Below are 19,526 nucleotides of genomic sequence, written 5' to 3'. Positions count from 1 at the left end.
CGCTCTCTCTCCCACTTTTCCTCACTTCCTCTCTTTTTCTCTCCTTCTGCTCCCTGTCTCCTTCTTCCCTCCCCTCTCCCCTTTTCTTCTTCCTTTCTCTCTTTCTCTCTACTAGTTTGTCCACATATTCAATCATTTAGTTGCAGATCTGGTCATTGTTGCTATGCACAGAGCACTTATTAGATTCTGTACAGTTAACTTCTAATCTGTATCACATCTCGGACCTCTTCCTCTCATCTTTCCTGTATTTGTATTCCTCCCCTTAATCCTAGGGACATACAAGACTTTATGGACATTGGCTAACACTGAAGGTATCAAAACTGAAATCTAGGGCTGAGAATGAAGCTTAGTGATTGAGTGCTTGCCCAACATGCATGAAGCCCTGAGTTTAATTCCTCAGAACAGAAAAGGCTGGGAGTGTTGTTATTGATCAAGTGGTAGAGCACTATCTGTGAGCAAAGGAAGATCAGGGAAAGTTATCAGGCCCTGATTTCAAGTCCCAGGAGAAGTCAAAAAAAAGACTAAAGTACACGGAACCCTGACTTAATCAACCTAAGTGGGAGGTACTGCACAGCATCAGAATGATTTTTAGTCAACAGAGTGACTAAATACTTACACTCGAAATTATTCTAACCATCCACACAGATGGATTCCTAGTATTTACTACTAAAGAAGTATATATTTAAAACTATTGTGAGCACTTACATTTTATATTCAGTAAAAATAATTTTCATTGACAGAATTCATTTGACACTTCTTTGGTAACTCATATTTGAATACAGTTATCAGAAAGGGCAAGTTTCTACAAAAAAATCACAGTGCAAAGGTGGATGAAGGAGAAAAAATGAATCTCCTAGACTTTCTCCTCAGCTTGGATTCAAACTGAAAAACAGAATTATCTATCTGACTCATTGTATTATCTGAAAAATAAAAACCATAACACTTGGTCTTACAGTAATGTGACACACACACACACATACACACACACACACACTTTTCTTTAAATGAAAACCATGAGCAACAGAATCTAGGCATAAACACACTTAAGATTCCTTTTTGTTTGTAATAGGAGTGTACTTTAACATGTCTATAGACACTTTTAGCTATTCTTTAGGTTGGCTACAAAAGAAGATAAAGATAAATATTTACTAAATCAACAGGTTCTACAGTAACTTTGGAACTATGTTCAAATCAGTATTTACTTTGTGAGGATCCCTTTTACTCTACTGCCAAACTGTGGCCCCTGAAATAATATTGTGAGAAATAAGAAATACGAGAATTACCTTGACAGAAAGGAGCCTAATCCCAGGTTTGGAAAATTTCGATTGTCGATGCACAGCCACATTAGCAAGGTCAAGGCCATTCTTCAGGGTCCTCACCACGTTGCAGGCTGTCAAAATCCTCGTCATTTTGAAGGTGAGTTGTGGCTAAAATTAAAGGATATTACACACAACTTGTGAGATTTTTTTTCTTCCAAGATTTTCCAATTAATATGAAAGAAAGACAGAGGCACAACAGTCAGTGTTGACGGCTGACTGACTGCAGTGATCTCTGACTTTCCATTCATTCTGCCATTAAATGTCCCCAGCAACAGCTCCTCCTACTCTTAGCTCCTCCTCCCAAGGTGATGTCAGAAGATGTTCATGGGTATGTCAGATACAAATTGCATCACATCAAATACAATCTACTCCTACTGAAATAATGCTAGTTTTATAGAAAACCAGTCATCCATTAAAGGAATTGCTTATGCAGCTGAACAGAATGACCCAGGCCCTGTGGACCACATTAGGAATATCACCTACCTAAAGGGTAGTAACTTTCTTTTTTTTTTTTTTTTTGCCAGTCCTGGGCTTGGGCTCAGGGCTTGAGCACTGTCCTTGGATTTTCTCAAGGCTAGCACTCTACCACTTGAGCCTCAGCACCACTTCCGGCTTTTTGCTATGTATCTGGTACTGAGGAATCGAACCCAGGTCTTCATGCATGCTAGGCAAGCACTCTACCACTAGGCCAAACTCCCGGCCCCAAGGGTAGTAACTTTCTAATAAAAATCCAGAGCAAAAGTTTACTCTTATGTAATATAGGTGATGCTTACATAGCAGGAAGTAAGATCTCTCAGGTTGGACATTCTCTGACTGGCCAAAGACATTGGAAACCAAATATGGTATAAAGAACAACAGGATATATTTTTTCCTACAAACATTCTGTACTTCATCTTTATGACTTTAGGGTTAATATAATCTTACTACTCTGTAAGATATTGTTACATATTATATTCCTAAAATTAAGATGTTCTATCTTCAAAATATTAATACTGAACCTAAAATGAATCATAACTGGAACAAAGCAAAGTACAACCAGAACAAACGAACTGATTATATCCTTCAAGTCATTTAAATTTGCAAGAAATACATGAAATAATTGATAGATGTGGAAAATTGGAATAATGAAGTTTGTTGGGACTAGGGATAAAGATGAGAAAAAATGATGGAGCTACACAGCCTGACAATAACATTTTTCAGTTCAAGATCACATTTCAACGAAAGTAAAATTTGGCACAACTCTTCAATCACATGTCTAATCAGGCGAAGATTTTCATTGGTTGATAAAATCTCTCACTCAAAAGTATAGGCCTATGAAGAATACAAAGCATTACTACATTGTCTTTGAAGGTTTTGTAAAGAAGTCTAAGAGCCAGGAATCAGTAGTTTACCCTGTAATCCTTGCTACTCAGGAGACTGAAATCTGAAGATCTCGATTCAAAAACAGCCCAGGCAGAAAAGTTCCTCTTATCTCCAATTCACCACTAAACAATCCAGAAGTGGTGCTGTGGCTCAAGAGGTAGAGTACTAGCTTGCAGCACAGAGACTCATGGACAGCACCCAGTTCCTAAGTTCAAGGCCCACAATCAACAACACTGAAGAAAAAGAAGCTTATACCTTGGAGGATAAGGGGAAGAAAGATATAGAGTTACAGGGAGCTTCTAAATTTAGCTGACAGAACAAGTACTAGGATGAAAGGTAGAGATGAATGTTTTAAAAAATAAATCCATAAAACAATGAAGTTTAAGCTAACTATCATATGTAACATATTACTGGATAAATATTCTCAGTTAAACTAGTTGGTGACTAGTGAATATAAGTTCATAATAAAAACTAGTATCATGACAATATACCAAATGAAATGGGAAAATACATGAAGATATGGTTCCTTGTATGTGTTCTCTAAAATGAGATTGACATTACATTAAATCTTTGTCAGAAGGTGCACTGTAGATCAAGGCCTGGAGTGCTAGCCTTGGGCTGAAGAGCTCAGAGATAGTGCCCATGCCCAGAGTTGAAGCCCCCATGACTGACAAAAAAAATGACGACAACAACAACAATGGGGCTGGGAGTTTGGCCTAATGGTGGAGTGTTTGCCTCACATGCATGAAGACCCTGTTCAATTCCTTGTGACCACATACATAGAAAAAAGCCAGAAATGGTGCTATGGCTCAAGTGCTAGAGCGCTAGCCTTGAGAAAGCCCAAGGACAGTGCTCAGGCCTTGAATTCAAGCCCAGGGCTAGGAAAAAAAAAAAATCTTTGTCTTGGAGAATGGAGGTAGTAAATGTAGATGAGGTAAGGGAAAAAATGGCGGCTTAAAAATATTTCACAGAAGCCTGGCATGGTGGCTCACACCTGTAATCCTAGCTACTCAGGGGGCTGAGATATGAGGATCACAGTCCATAGCCAGTCTGGGCACTAAAGACCTTGAGACTCTTATCGCCAATTAACCACTAGAAAACCAGAAGTGGGTTTGTGGCTCCAGGGGTAGGGCGGTGGCCTTGGGCTGAGGAGATCAGAGAGCCCAGAGTTCAAGTCCCACAACTGGCAAAAAAATTGCACAGAATTATGAAATCATATCTATATACATGTCACATGTATTATCTCTTGTATATCTATAGAGAAGTAAGTACTATGAGAGAGATTGGGGGATGGGGGAAAGAGCCTAAAAGAAACCCAGATGCATACAGGAAGCCAGATGGGAAACATGGATCATCTCCCAGAGGACTGTGTGACTTAACACAGCTAGCCTTCACCATAAATAGTCATCATGGTAGTCAATTAGGTTGTTTTGTCCTTGGTTTTTGTTTTCTTTTGTTGTGTGTGTTATGGGGCTTGAACTCTGAGTCTGGGCGCTTTCCCTAAGCTCTTCAACTCAAGGCTACCACCCTACCTCAGGATCCACAACCACACTTCCCCTTTTCTAGTGATTAATTGGAGATGTGTCTCAAGGTCTTTAATGCCTCAGTTGGCTTTGAACTGCGATGCTCCGATCTCAGCCTCCCAAGTGGCTAGGATTACAGACGTGAGCCACAGAGCCCAGCCAATTATGTACTTTGAAAAAGAAATGTGAGGGGTTTATGCTAAAAGGAAAAAATTGTCATAGAAAATGAATTAGAGAGCTATTCTTAGTGGTATAAGACTGGCATACCAGTTATATGAAGATGTAGACAAGAGGATAATGCCAGGAAGCCAGTCTATGCAGAAAGATTCATATAGACTCTCAATGAAGAGGAAACATATAGAACAATGAAGAGGAAAAGGCTGGAGGTGTAGTTCATACTTCAGTGGTAACTACTCACCTAGCAATTATGACATATGGAGTCCAAATCCCAGCAAAAGGAAAGCAAGCACAAGAAAGAAATGCAAACATATATATATATGTGTGAGTGTATGCGTGTGGGTGCACGTGTGCATGTAAGTGTGTTTATACATATTCTCTTCTTTCTCCAACTTTAATTAATTATTAAAGTTGGCATACCAAAAGGTTGGGAAGACTATGCAAAAGATGTCATCACTATAACATAGTTGAATGTGTTTTTCCACAGAGATGTCAACATTTGCTGTAATCGTGTCAATGTCAAGAGGGCCTAAAAGTTGTGACAGTGACAGCTTTTATCAATAAAAGGGCTGGGATTCTGATGATGACCCATTTTCTCAGTTACAATAATAAAAGGGCAGGGAGAAGCCAAGTATGAGAAAAACTTGGTTGAACAATCTGAATTACAGAAGGAAAATCCATCCAATGTTATTCCACAGAAAGGCCAATAAGTAAGTAGATTCAGAATTAAATGTTTAGTACACTGAAATTACAACCAAACTGTGAACAAAAAAAAAAAAAACTTGAGTGGGGGAGTTTAGCTAGTTTTAGGTTGGAAGAGAGTAGAGTACAGGAATTTACTTAAAAAAAAAAAAAAAAACAAAGTCAGGGGCTGTGAGTTTGGCCTAGTGATAGAGTGCTTGCCTAGACTGCATAAAAACCTAGGTTCTATTCCTCGGTACCACATACATAGAAAAAGCCAGAAGTGGTTCTGTGACTCAAGTGGCAGAGCTCTAGCCTTGAGAATGCCCAAGGACAGTGCCCAGGCCCTGAGTTCAAGCCCCAGGACTGGAAAAAAAGCCTATAAAGCCAAACAAGAAAGAATTTAGTAAAAATGTTACTTGACTTCATTTTAAAGTTTAACTTACACTTCTATAGGCTTTTATCTTATGCTATTCATTTATTTCAATTGCTGTTTACAGGCTATTTGTTTTCATGAATACATTTGTGATGGTCATGTTTTTAAAAAAAACGTTTAAAGAACACATAATATTGATTGCAAGACTAAATAAATATGTACTGTACTCAAATATCTTCTTTGTTTGAATAGGCCATTGTCAGAAGTGAGGGAAGGCTTGCTACTTGTAGGGAAAAAAATGAAAACAGCCAATACTGGGTCCTCAATTTATGAATAAAGAGAAAATAATAATGCAAATAATTTTTGTATTTAAGAGACAGAAACAGCCAATAATTGCCTTCTCACAGTGTGACTTGCTCACTATCAAAAGGCCTTTAGTAAGTTTGCAAGTAATGCTTCTTTAAAAACAATGAAGAAAAGCCGGGTGTGTTGTCTCAAGCCTGTAATCCTAGCTACAAAGGAGGCTGAGATCTGAGGATCAAGGTTCAAAACCTGCCCAAGCACTAAAAAGTCCATGTGACTCTTATCTCCAATTAATCATCAGAAATCTGGAAGTGACACTGGTATCAAGGGGTAGGGCTGTAGCCTTGAGCTGAAAGCTCAGGGACAACCCCCCAAGGCCCCAAGTTCAAGTACTACAACCAAAATAATAATAATGATAATGATAATAATAATAATGAAATAAATTAATTACTGTGTATGGAATTCCTTCTCATTTTGTGATATTATTTAAGCAGAAAAATTATCTCTGATGAATGTAAGAGAAAATAAAGACATCTAAGAATTCTCAAAGGGTCTTGTCAAGTAATAGCATAAAGGTCTATTTTGAAGACATAAATTTAAAGTGAAATTCAATATATGACTGAAAAGGCAAAGGAAAATTCATTTTAAAAATTTAATAGCTCTCTGAGTTGCTGTTATTTTGTGTTTGAATATAGGGTATGAAAATAGAATATAAAAGTTAGGAATATTGTTATTAGCCTAGGTATGGTATCAAGGAAAGATTTGAACAAAGAAATTTATGGTTTTTTTTGTGATTCTACCCACATGCTTTCTCCTCTTACACAAAGAAGGGCAGGCAGGTAGGGCAGGATTCCTCAAGTTTAGTCACAAAAAGGATATAGTGTTAATACCTTACCAATATGTCAGGCGTTGACAATGACAGTAGATAGATTTTACATTATGGGATGGAGTTTTTAAATAACCAGTGTCATTGGAAGCTCAATCAAGTAAGACACGTTCATTAAAAGCCAACTGGCATTTTGAGGGATAGAACTGAGAAACCAATTATGATGGATGTGCTTTTCAGTCTAACATTTCATAACATAAACGTTGCAGTGATACAAAAAAAAGATGAAAAATGAATCAGGAAAAAAGAGACCTTGTAAAATTGGTTTCATATAATAAAAAATCCAAGGCACATGTAATTTATATCCAAGGATAATAAAAAGGCAATCATGTCAAGAACTCAGGGGTTTGAAAATACCTTAAAGAGAAATGTTAGTCACTACATGCATTGTGCATGCATGTTCTATTTATAACACATCTATCTTGGCGACTGTTTGCCTAAAAAAAATCAAAATACTAGAAGAAGTAGATGCAATCTACCTTAATTCAAGAGTATCGCTACTATCTTCTTGACTGATGCTACATCTATACACACACATGCTATAAGAATGTATGTACGTTATTATAAACATATAAGAGGACAGAATGCATTAGCCAATGATTAACCAGGCTTCCCAAGTAATTGTAGACTAAGAATGGTAAGCAATGTGTTATGAAGTTGATTTAGAATTCAGGTTGTCCTTGGGAAATTAAAGACACAGTCAACCACAAACACGATAAAGTGAAAGCAAAGTTGGGCCAAAGATAAATCAATCCAAAAGAGGAAGAAAACAAGCTGCAAATACAATTTGTGTAAGACTGAGTGTGAAAATGAGTCACACAGTATATGTAGCAGACACATATAGCATGAAGTCCTACAGTTATAGATGCCACATGCAAAGTATGATTTAGTCTGGTATAATAAATGGGACTGGAAAATACTACTAATAACTTATCCATAGATAAATTATTATTTAAGTACAAGATCATTATTATGTAGAACTGACTTGTAATCAAAGTGTTTTAATATCCTCTAAAGTTGAAAAAGTAGAAAAGGTGCTATAATTGAAATCTAAATTTTATGATTTATAATCCTAATATATTATCTTTAATGAAAACATATTCTGTACTGAAAGATAGGTGTATGCAACGGATAAGATTCTCTAGAGAGATGAATGTACTAACCGCACCATTATGACAGTAAACTGAAATAGGTGTTTTAGTAAGATCATTTCAATGGTTCTAGTTAATTTGATCTTGACTGAAAGTTACGGTATTTGTCATTGGTTCATCCCCCTGAGTTAGTTATTAGAATGGCTTATTTGTTAATCAAAAGCAATCCTTGGACACAGCTAATGCTATTACTTCTTTTATATACAAAATAGTAATGAGTCTCAGTGATCTATATGGCTTGTCCAAGAGCAAAACTGACAAATGGCAAAGCTAAGACAAGAACTCAACACTAGCCAGCTTTCATCCTATTCCAACATGCTCATTTTATCTGGCAAAACAGAGGCGATGGCATGGAATGACAGGAAGAGTAGGCTGGAATTTGACAGAAGGAATAGATGGCCGTGGAGGCTGCAAAAAACAAATTCCAGGTTCCCAGGCTCTTTTATGCTTATCATGTAGATATGGGTATATTATAACTTCAGGGGAAAAAAATCAAAGAATGGGAAAGAAGGAAGTAACCATAACTTTTCTGGCTTATCACGTTTACAATAAAAACAGTAATATGGAAATAAAACTCATAACTTTTTTCTGTAATCCACTTAGAAGCAATTGGTATGGGTGCCACATTTCTGGCTAGCTAATTGGTTGGACTAGATTTAATAAAATTAGCAAAGGATATCTCATATTTTTCTATCAGGTATCTTATTACTTTATATTGCTTGTTCCGTAGCCATGAATTTAGGTAATTTAATGCAGGTGAACTTTTGTTATTATTCAGACACAAAAGTCTACAACTACTGAAAGAAGAAACAATAAAGGAATATAACTGTAACCCCTCTATAGATTATCTCAATAATAAAAAATAAAATGAATAAAAATCTGCAACTACTGAAAGAAGAATAAAGGAATTATTTATCAAGGACTTCTATACATCAGACACTGTACAAAATAAGCAGAAATGTTTTCTGCTGAACAATGATATAGCAATTTGAAATGTTTTAAATATTTTGTGTAAGTTCTCAGACAGTATTCAAATTACATTAGTAGCCTTATGTAGCTGGAAAGAATCTTCCAATTTATTTTTCCTGATTATTTTGTGCTGTAAGATAGTGAGTATCCTTGAGTTACTTGGTATTAGATGCAATGCTTTAATTTAAAACCAAAAATCAATGAAGCAATCTGAGTTCTGAAAAGGTTTTTTTAATCTCAAATACAAATAATTTTATAAATGATGAAACAACTATAAAAGAACCTACCACTTGCATAAACTAAACCTATCTTCAAAGCTTTGTCTTAAACCTGCTTACATCACAAATTTCACAAAGTAGAATGACTAAACAATTTGCTAAGCATTTCACTCTCAGTAGTGAAATATTTCACTACTGAGAGTGAAATTTCTGAGAAAAAAAGACCTCAGTCGCAGCCAACAAAGAAAAAAAATATCTTACAATGTGCTGAACAGAACAAACTGCTCTGATGAACTTGTTTTCTGAACTGTCAAGAGCAAACACAAAGGGTTTTGCAAGGTTCTAAAGAGCAACCTTTGGCACAACGAGGTCATGTAACCCAGGTCATATGCCAGGACAGTACTGGACCTGTTTTAAATTAAACATATTTAATGATGGCAGAGAAGTATTTTGCCATGCTCTTGAAAATATCAACTTCAGAGATAGGGACAACACTTTAGGATGACCTAGAAGATTTTAAAAAAAATGGGTCTCCTATGAACATGGTACTACATACCCAGGACATACACAGGACATTTGCTATATATTAAAACTGATTCGTCCATGGGTTCCGGCTTTCAGAAGAATCTGTGCCCAGAAGGTGAATGTCTCATGGAAACTGGGCAAATGCTTCTGTAACAATAAGCTCCATCTCTGTAAAAATTTTGTCACAAGTCTCCACAAATGGTTCACACAGCTTTCTCTTATCCAAACTTGTGGATTTCTGAATTGAGTGGTTATAAAACAGGTAGACAGGCTACTTTGGAGAAAATGAACACTCTGGAGTTGAAAAGAAGCATGATACAGAGAAGAGGATCAAGAAGAGGAAGAAGCCAACATTGAAATCTTTGAATAATATAAACTTCTAAAGATAAGGCAAAGTGCCTTCTTGGATCTCAGCTCCCGACATGCCTTTGGATACTGAAGGATTAGATATTCTATTCTGGTATTGTTTGATGCCATTTCTTCTATTGTCTTTTAAGTATTTGTACAAAGGAACTGTCATTCACCAAAGCAGTTTTTGAATGCAATGTATCTTGACCAATGTTGATGCCATGTATTTATAACTTATACTGGCCTCATCAGGATCATTCTAAGATCAGTTGATAGCATTAATAAATGACCAAAGTGCTTTGTAGGTGCAAGGTTTTCTTATCAGGACCTGTATTTTTGTGTTTTCCACTAACATAGTAAACTTAGAAAACTTCCAATCTAATGAAACGAATACCGTCAGTGGTCTTCACAAGTATAGTTTTCATTTGCGATAAATCCATCTTATCAATTTAGACCATTTTAATTTTTAATACACAAGAAAATAGGTATTTACTTTTGAAAAAGGGATTAAAGACTTACCATGATAATAACTTAAAGTATATTAAATACTACAGTAAACAGACTAGACAGAGAAAACACAAGGATACTTTTTAATCATCCAAAATTACATATTGGAATTTTCTAGACTTACAAATTGCTTTTATAGGCAACTCTTCAGGGAAATCAGAATTCGGTTCCTTAAAAAATCAAATCAGTGTTTTCAAGTGATTTTGCAAAGTCTTATTTAAATAAATTGTATAAAATACCTGAAATCACAGCAAATGTACCCATTTCATAAGTTTTTTTTTTTCCAGTCCTGGGGCTTGAACTCAGGGCGTGGTCACTGTCCTTGGGCTTTCTCAAGGTTAGCACTCTACCATTTGAGCCACGGCACCATTTCCACTTGTATGGAGGAATGGAACCCAGGGCTTTGTGAATGCTAGGCAAGCACTCTACCACTAGGCTACACTCCTGACCCTTGACACACTTTCTTTTAATGTTTCTCTCTGTCCTGAGATTTCCAAAGAGAATCTTTGATTCAGAATCCTCATAAACATAAAGGTGTGGGGCAGGAATGATGAAGACCTGGCAGCTCTTTCCTATGAACGTCAAAGCTGACACCTGGTGGAGCCCAGAGCCAGGGTAGGGTCCACCTCTCCTGTTTAGTCATTCATTATGCTACGCTAAGAAGGATTGCTGCCTGGAACCTACCTACATTTTTCCCCTAGTACTGGAGTTTGAACTCGGTGCCTTGTACTTGCTTATCTTATTTTCTCTCAGCTGGCATTGCACCACTTAAGCCATACTGTTAACACCATTTTTCTCCTTTTCTCCCTTATTCTGCCACCCAGATTTCACCAGAGAAGATATTTAGAAGATGACAGCAATGATATAAATAAGAGAAGAGTTAGACTAGGGATATGATTATAAAAGCAATCTTTTTAAATGCATAATTAATTGAATCTTCTGCTGGCTTGACACACACTTCATTGTGTCAATGTCCACTCAATGATTATTGAAGTTTTCTCTGTATAAGATGGAGTTGGTAGAGGAAAATAAAACTGATTTTGAATTACTAAACCAACACAAAATGTATGCAGCGTTTTACCTGGAGAAATCTGAGGCTAAATGTTTATTGGATTCATTTTCAATTTTTCTGCATTCTCATTGACATGTTTAGGCTACATAAAATTGTACTTTTGTGAACTTTACATACATCTAATAATGCTCTGATAGCGTTACTGATATGCTCCTGATTAAAAGCATTAAATAGTTCTATACTGTTTATTAAATAGAATGTAAAAGTAAAGGTATAAAGCTTCTACTTTTCAAAAGCTTTAGGCTCATTTCTGGTTTATCCTGCTTGTATGAGTCTATGTTTTTATTCTTTCCTTAGAAACTGTTTCACAGGCTACAAGGGACAATTCTCCTATTTCTTTTTCCTGTTGTGGTTGGTCTTGGGACTAAAAGCTAGCACTCTACTACTTTGAACCACAGCTCCACTTCCAGTTTTCTGGTGGATAAAGAGAGATAATGAATCTCTGGGAATGTGGCTTAGGGGTTGAGTGCTTGCCTGGGATGCATGAAACCCTGGCTTCAATTCCTCAGTATCACATAAACAGAAAAAGCCTGAAGTAGAGTTTCAAGGGTAGAGTGAGTACTAGCCTTGAGCAAAACAAGCTAGGGACAGTGCTCAAGTTCTGAGTTGAAGCCCCAGGACTGACCGGGAAAATAAAATCTCGAGCCAAGAGTTTGGATTAGTGGTGGAGTGCTTTCCTAGAATGCACGAAGACCTGGGTTTGATTCCTCGATACCACATACTTAGAAAAAAGCCAGAAGCAGTGCTGTGGCACAAGTTGCAGATCTCTAGCTTTGAGAAAGAACAAGGACAGTGCTCAGGCCCTGAGTTTAAGCCCCAAGACTGGCAAAAAGAAAAAAGAAAAAAATTATATTATGGCCTTAAATGTAGTTTAACATGCATAAATGATAGTCAACCTAAATGTTACATAAATGTTTCTCTTGAAGATTGCAAAGATATCCTAGTTCCTATTAATCTTCCTTTGATATGTTTTAATCTTAGCAATCAGCAGAATTCTAAGTTTTAATATTAAATGTAAAAATGTTCTTCAAGTGAAGATGGAAAATATATGTTTATAGAAATCAACTGAATATTTAGGCAAATCAACTAGATATCCCAAAACTGAAGTTCAGTGCAAATTCCCTATTACAGTGGCTATTATTAACTTTGCAGATATTTTTTTCATATATTTTATTGTAATTAATAGAAGGGTTACATTATATTCACCAGATAGAAGGTGCATTAATTCACATACATTGATACCCTTTCTCATGTCTTGGTCCTCATTTCCCTTCCCCCCCCCACCCTTCATCTTGTTTTCCCCCTTCCCTATCCAATTTCAAATAACCAATACAAATATATCTGATATATCAGATAACAAAGTGAGATACTGTAACAATATGAGATAACCAAGGGACAGCAAAAGAGATGAGATATAACATAGTACATTAAGGACAACAATCACTCGTTATATGGCTTTTGTTTCTATATCCTAGAGGTCCTTTCATTGAACGTCATTCTATATGGCCTTATGTATCTAGGTTTTGCTCTATTGCAAATCTCTGCTAGGAGAGCCCAAGGTTTCTACTGATTATGACAAATGAGGGAAACCATCTTTGCAGATATTTTTATGCATCAGGAAACTAGGAAAGATAATGATTATGAAGAAAGAGATCATGGTCTAAAATGTGTATCTCACATATATAGTATGTTTGTCTCATTAAATATTTGCAGTAATGTATTTTTAAAGTAGCATCCATTATCACAAACCAACCCATATGAATTTATTCTCCGAATATTTTCTCTAGCTAGTTAAGGGGTATGGCATATTTAAGTAAAGTATGCGTTAACTCCACCCATGATCTGTTCTATCCATAGGCAAGTCAATTAATCATCTCCAAATGCAATTTTTCTAAACAGTGGACAAGTAAATGACAAAAATGATGGATATATAAGATATACAAGTTAATGATAGAATATCCATCAAGCCCTGGGATCTTAGAAGACAGCAATAAGAAAAAAATTAATTTGGGATCAAATTAATGAGATCAAGATTCCAGTTGAACTATCAAAGTTGAAAGTTTTCATAGAATTGTTGCAGAATAAGGAGGGGTTAGATGAAGAGTTCCTGATTTCCTATTTTTTCTAATTTATTCGTCATTTGTTGATTTAGTCTTTCAAAAAATTTGAATGTCTTTTTTCATGGTAGCACTTCATTAGATAAATCGACATAGTACCAAAGCTGATACCTCATTGGAGTTAGAGTGATATGCTATGAATTGCTTTAACATGTCCAATTGTTTGTGCATTGAAATTTATCCCCAGTATGGCAATAAGATGTAGTTAAGATCTTTAAAAAGTAGTATTGAGCTGAGCACGGTGGCTCATGCCCGTAATCTTAGCTACTCAGGAGGTTGAGATCCAAGGATCTCAGTTCAAAGTCAGCCCAGGCACTAAAGACACTGAGACTCTTATCTCCAATTAGCCACTAGAAAAATGGGAAGTGGGGCTATGGCTAAAGGGGTAAGGTGGTAGCCTTGAGCTGAAGGGCTCAAGAACAGCACCCAGGCTCAGAGTTCAAGTCCCACGACTGATAAAAAAAAAATAGTATTGAATATGATGTTCTTACCGTGCCTTCTCAGTACTCTGGCTTCCTGTCATGTGATCCTTCTGACTCAGGCTCCTACTTTATGTCTACCACTATAGGAACCTCAGGGCCAGTAAATAGACCTCTTTTCGTTTAAAAATACTCAGCCTTGGGCATTTCATTATAACAGCATTATCATCATAATAACAGTATTATGGAAAATTGGTGTTCAGGAGTGGAGGTTTTACTAGAACTATACTTGAAAGTATAGAAGTTGAAGAGTTTTGGAGGAGGAAGGTAAATGTGGCCTAAAAAAAATGCTATAATATAAGCCATATAATGAATGATTGCTGTTCTTAAGGTACTATGTTATCTCTCATCTCTTTTGCTGTCCCTTGGTTATCTCATATTGTTACAGTATCTCACTTTGTTACCTAATATATCAGATATATTTGTATTTGGTTATTTGAAATTGGATAGGGAAGGGGGAAAACAAGATGAGGGTTGGGGGTGGGGGGGAGGGAAATGGGGACCAAGACATGTGAAAGGGTATCAATGTATTAATGTACCATCTATCTGGCAAATATCATGTAACCCTTCTATTAATTACAATAAAAATATATGAAAAAATGCTATAAAGCAGAGCAGAACAAATCATTCTGCTTAGCAATTAAGGAAGTCATCTCATGGAAACAAAGATTCTATTGGACATTGAAGAAAAAGCCATCCTCGTTCTTCCCACTGCAAAGACATTGAATATTATTTTTCCTGTGTAGTAAGACTTCATGGAAGAACAAACTTAAAATTAGTAGACTAATTCATTTGGTAAGAAGATTCTAACAAAGCATACAGGTGATAGCATGGGCAAGTTCCAGGAACAATGTAGAGGGTGGAAAGATTTAGAAACTCCACAGTCTGAGCATGCAAAAATAGCATGTTCAGGAAAACAAAACCACAGTACAGCCTATGATCTGCTTGCCAAAGATATCAACACAGAACCCCAGAACCATACAGCCACAAACGGCATGCCACACCAGTCATTCCCAGGTACCATACCAAAGGCCTGACACTACACGAGTGCTGTTGCTCAGGGTCTTACAGGCTCAGCCACATAACAGGCTGGATTCGTGGCTTTAGGATTTAATGTCTGCCCTATTACATCTTTAAGGCAATTGCTTTTTTCCTGCTCCCCTTTGGAATTATAGTGTTTTACTAATGTCTGTGCCACATTTTTGTGTTGCAAATATGAAAGCTGATTTTGCAGATTATAGAAATATACAGCTAAAAAGAGTCTCATATGAGATTTTGGACTTGGACTTTGAAAGGATGCTGGAATGAATTTTAGGCTTCGGAAACTGCTGATGTAGAATGATGGTATTTTTCACAGTGAGGAGATCATAAAGCTTGAAGCCCAGGGCTGCAAGGCTCTGAATTGAATATCATTTAAGTATCTGTCCCAGAGTTTCACGTTGGGCCAAGTCATAACCAGTTCCAACACTGGCTTTTTGCCTCACTATGTTCTCTTACATTCTCATCATAATACTTTCCATGAAATCCTGATCCGAGACAATCCCAGCACCATGCCCTTGAACCTCTGTGACTGTGAGCTAAGTAACTTCTTTATAAGCTACTCAGTCTCTGGTAGTTTGATATAAGAATAGAAAACAAACCTACATGGGGCTTTCTTATAAAATTACAATATACAACTACAGACTGCAGGGCCTGGAGCATGACCTAGTGGTAGAGTGCTTGTCTAGCATTCAGGAAGCCCTGCGTTTAATTGCTTGGTACTACATACACAGAGAAAGCTAGAAGTGATGCTGTCGCTCAAGTAGAAGATGCTAACCTTGGGAAAACTCAAGGACAGTGTCCAGGACCTGAGTTCAAGCCACAGGACTTGCCGGGGGGAAAGAAAAAAAAAAACAGACTTCATTGGGGGAGGAGGGGGGGAACAGAGTGTTGTGTTAGAAATGACAGGGTAGATTCCTGACCCACATACATAGAAAAAGCCAGAAGTAATGCTGTGACTGAAGCGGTAGAATTCTAGCCTTGAGAAAACCCAAGGACAGTGCTCAGGCCCTGAACTCAAGCCCAGGACTGGCAAAATAAAAAAATAAATAAACATCAAACAAACAAATAAATAAATGAAATGAAATGACGGGTGAAACAAAACTTAAGAATAATTAGTGACAGTTTTGTTTCACCGTCATTTCAAGGGGTAACGTGGTAGAGAAAGCATCCCAGACAGCACATACTCCGTGAAGGGTTTTGTCGTTTTTGTGCCAATTCTCTGGCTGGAACTCAAGGCCTGGACTTTTTCTACTTAGGGCTAGTGTTCTACCATTTGAGGCACAGCTCTATTTCTGTATGTTTCATGAGTAATTGGAAATAACAGGCTGCCTTCAAACTGCAATCCTCAGATCTTAGCCTCCTCCCAGAAACTGCCTATTGAGGGTGAGCAGAGTAGGGAGAATTATCAAGAGAGATCTTAGAGGAGCCAGATCCTAGATCCTAGAGCCATTGATAAGACCTCTCCCTCTCTCTCTCTCTCTCTCCCTCCCCCCCCCCTCTCTCTCTCTCACACACACACACACACACACACACACACACACACTCACACACAAATTGTTTTGGGGGGCTTGAACTCTGGACCTAGGCTCTGTCCCTGAGCTCTTCAGCTCAAGGCTTCTCACATACCCCTAGAGCCACAGACTCATTTCCAGAAGCCACAGCTCCAATTCCCATTTTCTAGTAATTAATTGGAGATAAGAATCTCAGGTTCTTTTATGCCTGGCTTTGAACCATGGTCCTCAGATCTCAGCCTCTTGAGTAGCTAGGATTACAGGCCTGAGCCACTGCGCCTGGCTATACACGCACATTTTTGTTGTTTTGGTTATGGGGGTTGAACTTGGGGCTAAGTGCTATTCCTGAGCAACTGTGCTCAGGGGTCATTCCTCATTTTCTGGCGGTTTAACTAAAAGAATAGAAGCTAGATATGAGAAGGGCTTCCGTTGTTAGGATTTTTTTTAAATTTAGATTTGCTGTGAGGTTGGAGGTTCTGATTTGGGTTTGAGATTGAAGAAAATCAGAGCATATATAAAGGCTGCTAAAATGGCTCTACCTAAACAAGAATGATAAATTTTCATGAGAGCAGCAATGGACCAGAATGTAAAGACTTAGAGAAAGGCCTGAGATGCATAAAGATTCACTGATAGTCAGGGCATATTTCCACCAGTAGAACAAAAGGGTAAGGTAGGAGGTGCAGGAAATATTCTTTTCTTGCTGAAAGTTTGTAGTGTGAAGTAGTGTAAAGATGTGAGAAAAGCTACTTGGGGATTACCAACTTTTTTTTTTTTGCCAGTCCTAGGTCTTGAACTCAAGGCCTAATCACTGTCCTTGGGCTTTCTCGAGGCTAGAGCTCTACTACTTGAGCCAAAGCACCACTCTGGCTTTTTCTATGACCCAGGGCCTATGTGCATGCTGGGCAAGCACTCTACCACTAGGCCAAACTCCCAGCCCCAGGTTCCCATTATATATATATATGGCCAGGTGCTGGTGGCTCACACCTATAATCCAAGCTACTCAGGAGGCCAAGATCTCATAATTGTGCTTCAAAGCCAACCTAGGGATAAAAGTCCATGAGGCTGTTATCTCCAATTAATCATATTTATTATGTATTTTATACATTCTATATACAGTTTTCCACTAAAGGTTGAAAGATATTTTAATATCTTCAATATTCCAGAGACTGGGGCTCATGATTGAGTTCAAAGTCCTTTGAAAGGTAGATCATAGACCATTGCCAGACACAAGTGGCTCATGATTGTAATCCTAGCTACTCAGGAGGCTGAGATCTGAGGATTGAGGCTACAACTTTTATCACCAATAAATTACTCAGAAAAAGCCAGAATTGACGCTTCAGTGTAGAGCTTTAGCCTTGAGCACAGAGGCTCAAGAACAGTACTCAGGTCCTGAGATCAAGCCCCAGGACTGAGAGAAAGGGGAAAAGGGGTAGATCATGCTATACTTAGAACACCAAAGCTGGAGAGCAGATGGCATTAGATTTTCACCTCATATTAGTGAGGGTGAATTTAGCACCAGAATTTCCTTGCACGTAGCTTATTTAGCCATGTTCAATTGTTTTGGTGCAGGCATGGGCATAAAGGCAGGTGGATTGTTCAGCAAGGGTCTAAGCTTTGCCTGGACAGTTTTTATTTATTTTTTCTGTAGGGGGGGAAGGTTTGAGGAACTGGAAAGGCACTATTATAATGGTACATCAGGTTCTAGGCCAGATAATAAGGATTGTCCAAGTACTGTTGAAGCCCAATGAACACACCAGTCTATAACTGTGTGTGTGTGTGTGTGTGTGTGTGTGTGTGTGTGTGTGTGTGTGTGTGTGTGTGTGTGTGTATGGTCAAAAGAAAAGAGTAGAAGAGGAAAATTAGATTTTTTGTATGTGTGTGGGGGTCATGGGACTTGAACTCGGCCTGGGCATTGTCCCTGAACTCTTCAGCCTAAAGCTACCACCCTACCCTTGAACAAAGCCCCATTTCCCATTTTCTAGAGATTAATTGGACCTAGGAGTCTCAGGTCCTTTTGTGCCTGGGCTGGCTTTGAACCTTGATCCTCAGGTCTCAGCCTCCTGAGTAGCTAGGATTAGGAAATTGGAATTTTGAAGATGGGGCTGGGAGTTTGGCCTAGTGGTAGAGTGCTTACCTAGCATGCATGAAGACCAGTGTTTCATTCCTTGGTACTAAATACATAGAAAAAAAGCCAAAAATAGTCTAGTGGTTCAAGTGGTAGAGTTCTATCCTTGAGAAAGTCCAAGTACAGGACTCAGGCTCTGCGTACTGAAAAATTTTAGAATTTTGAAGGTGGTTCCATTTCTGGCAAAGAAAAGCTTGGATATGGCTGCAGAGATGGATGGTAGGACTAGAATGTTCTAGTGCAGCTGCTTTGCATGATACCAATTGTTTCAGTACTGTGGTCAACCATCTGTCAAATAATAGAAAGTGTCTTCACAAAACAATTCATCAGCATTACATTATAAAATAGTCCAAGAGCAAGTTCTACCAGAGGAAACGCAAATATTTTCCCCCATTTTTCTATGGGAGGGAACCCAAACTACATAGAAAAGTTCATTTAAGCGAAGTTCTAAGAACAACTTGGGAATTTTTTTGTTGTTGCATTTCAGGGTTAATAGCACTAATGTGGCCTTGGCCTTTTCTAAGTCAGCACAACTGATCCATCAGCATGTCACTGATTGCTTCATTCCTCCTTCTCACATAAAGGGGGTGGGGGTGGGAGAAGCCCTTGCAAAACGTGTTTGCTCTGTTTGTTATTCTGGACAAAGCCGATAACGAGTTGCAGCTGCTGTACAGAGTGTACTGCTGGCTGAGGCCACTGCTGTAACTTATAGATAGGAAAAGCCGCCACAGATATGCCGGGGGCTGAAACCAGTGCTGCAAATAGGACATACTCCCAACACAGGACACGCATGTCATTAGCCAGCAATTTCTTCTAGGAAGACAGTTTGATTGGCC

The 19,526-nt window shown here is 37.9% G+C and overlaps 1 protein-coding gene across 1 annotated transcript in view; it reads right to left on the bottom strand.

Annotated features, from left to right (window-relative positions):
- Cps1 (carbamoyl-phosphate synthase 1) overlaps window positions 1-1,529 on the bottom strand; it is a 102,689-nt gene extending 101,160 nt beyond the window's left edge. Inside the window, exon 1 of the mRNA XM_090354753.1 lies at window positions 1,284-1,529. Coding sequence (XP_090210879.1) covers window positions 1,284-1,409 — 126 coding nt within the window. The 5' untranslated portion in view covers window positions 1,410-1,529. The remainder of the gene's footprint in view (window positions 1-1,283) is intronic.
- Between the last annotated feature and the right edge of the window lie 17,997 nt (window positions 1,530-19,526).

The sequence above is a fragment of the Megascapheus bottae genome, chromosome 21 (assembly GCF_031878675.1).
Source record: "Megascapheus bottae isolate mThoBot1 chromosome 21, mThoBot2.hap1, whole genome shotgun sequence".
Classification (NCBI taxonomy): domain Eukaryota; kingdom Metazoa; phylum Chordata; class Mammalia; order Rodentia; family Geomyidae; genus Megascapheus; species Megascapheus bottae.
This window is presented reverse-complemented; position numbering and strand designations above follow the sequence as displayed.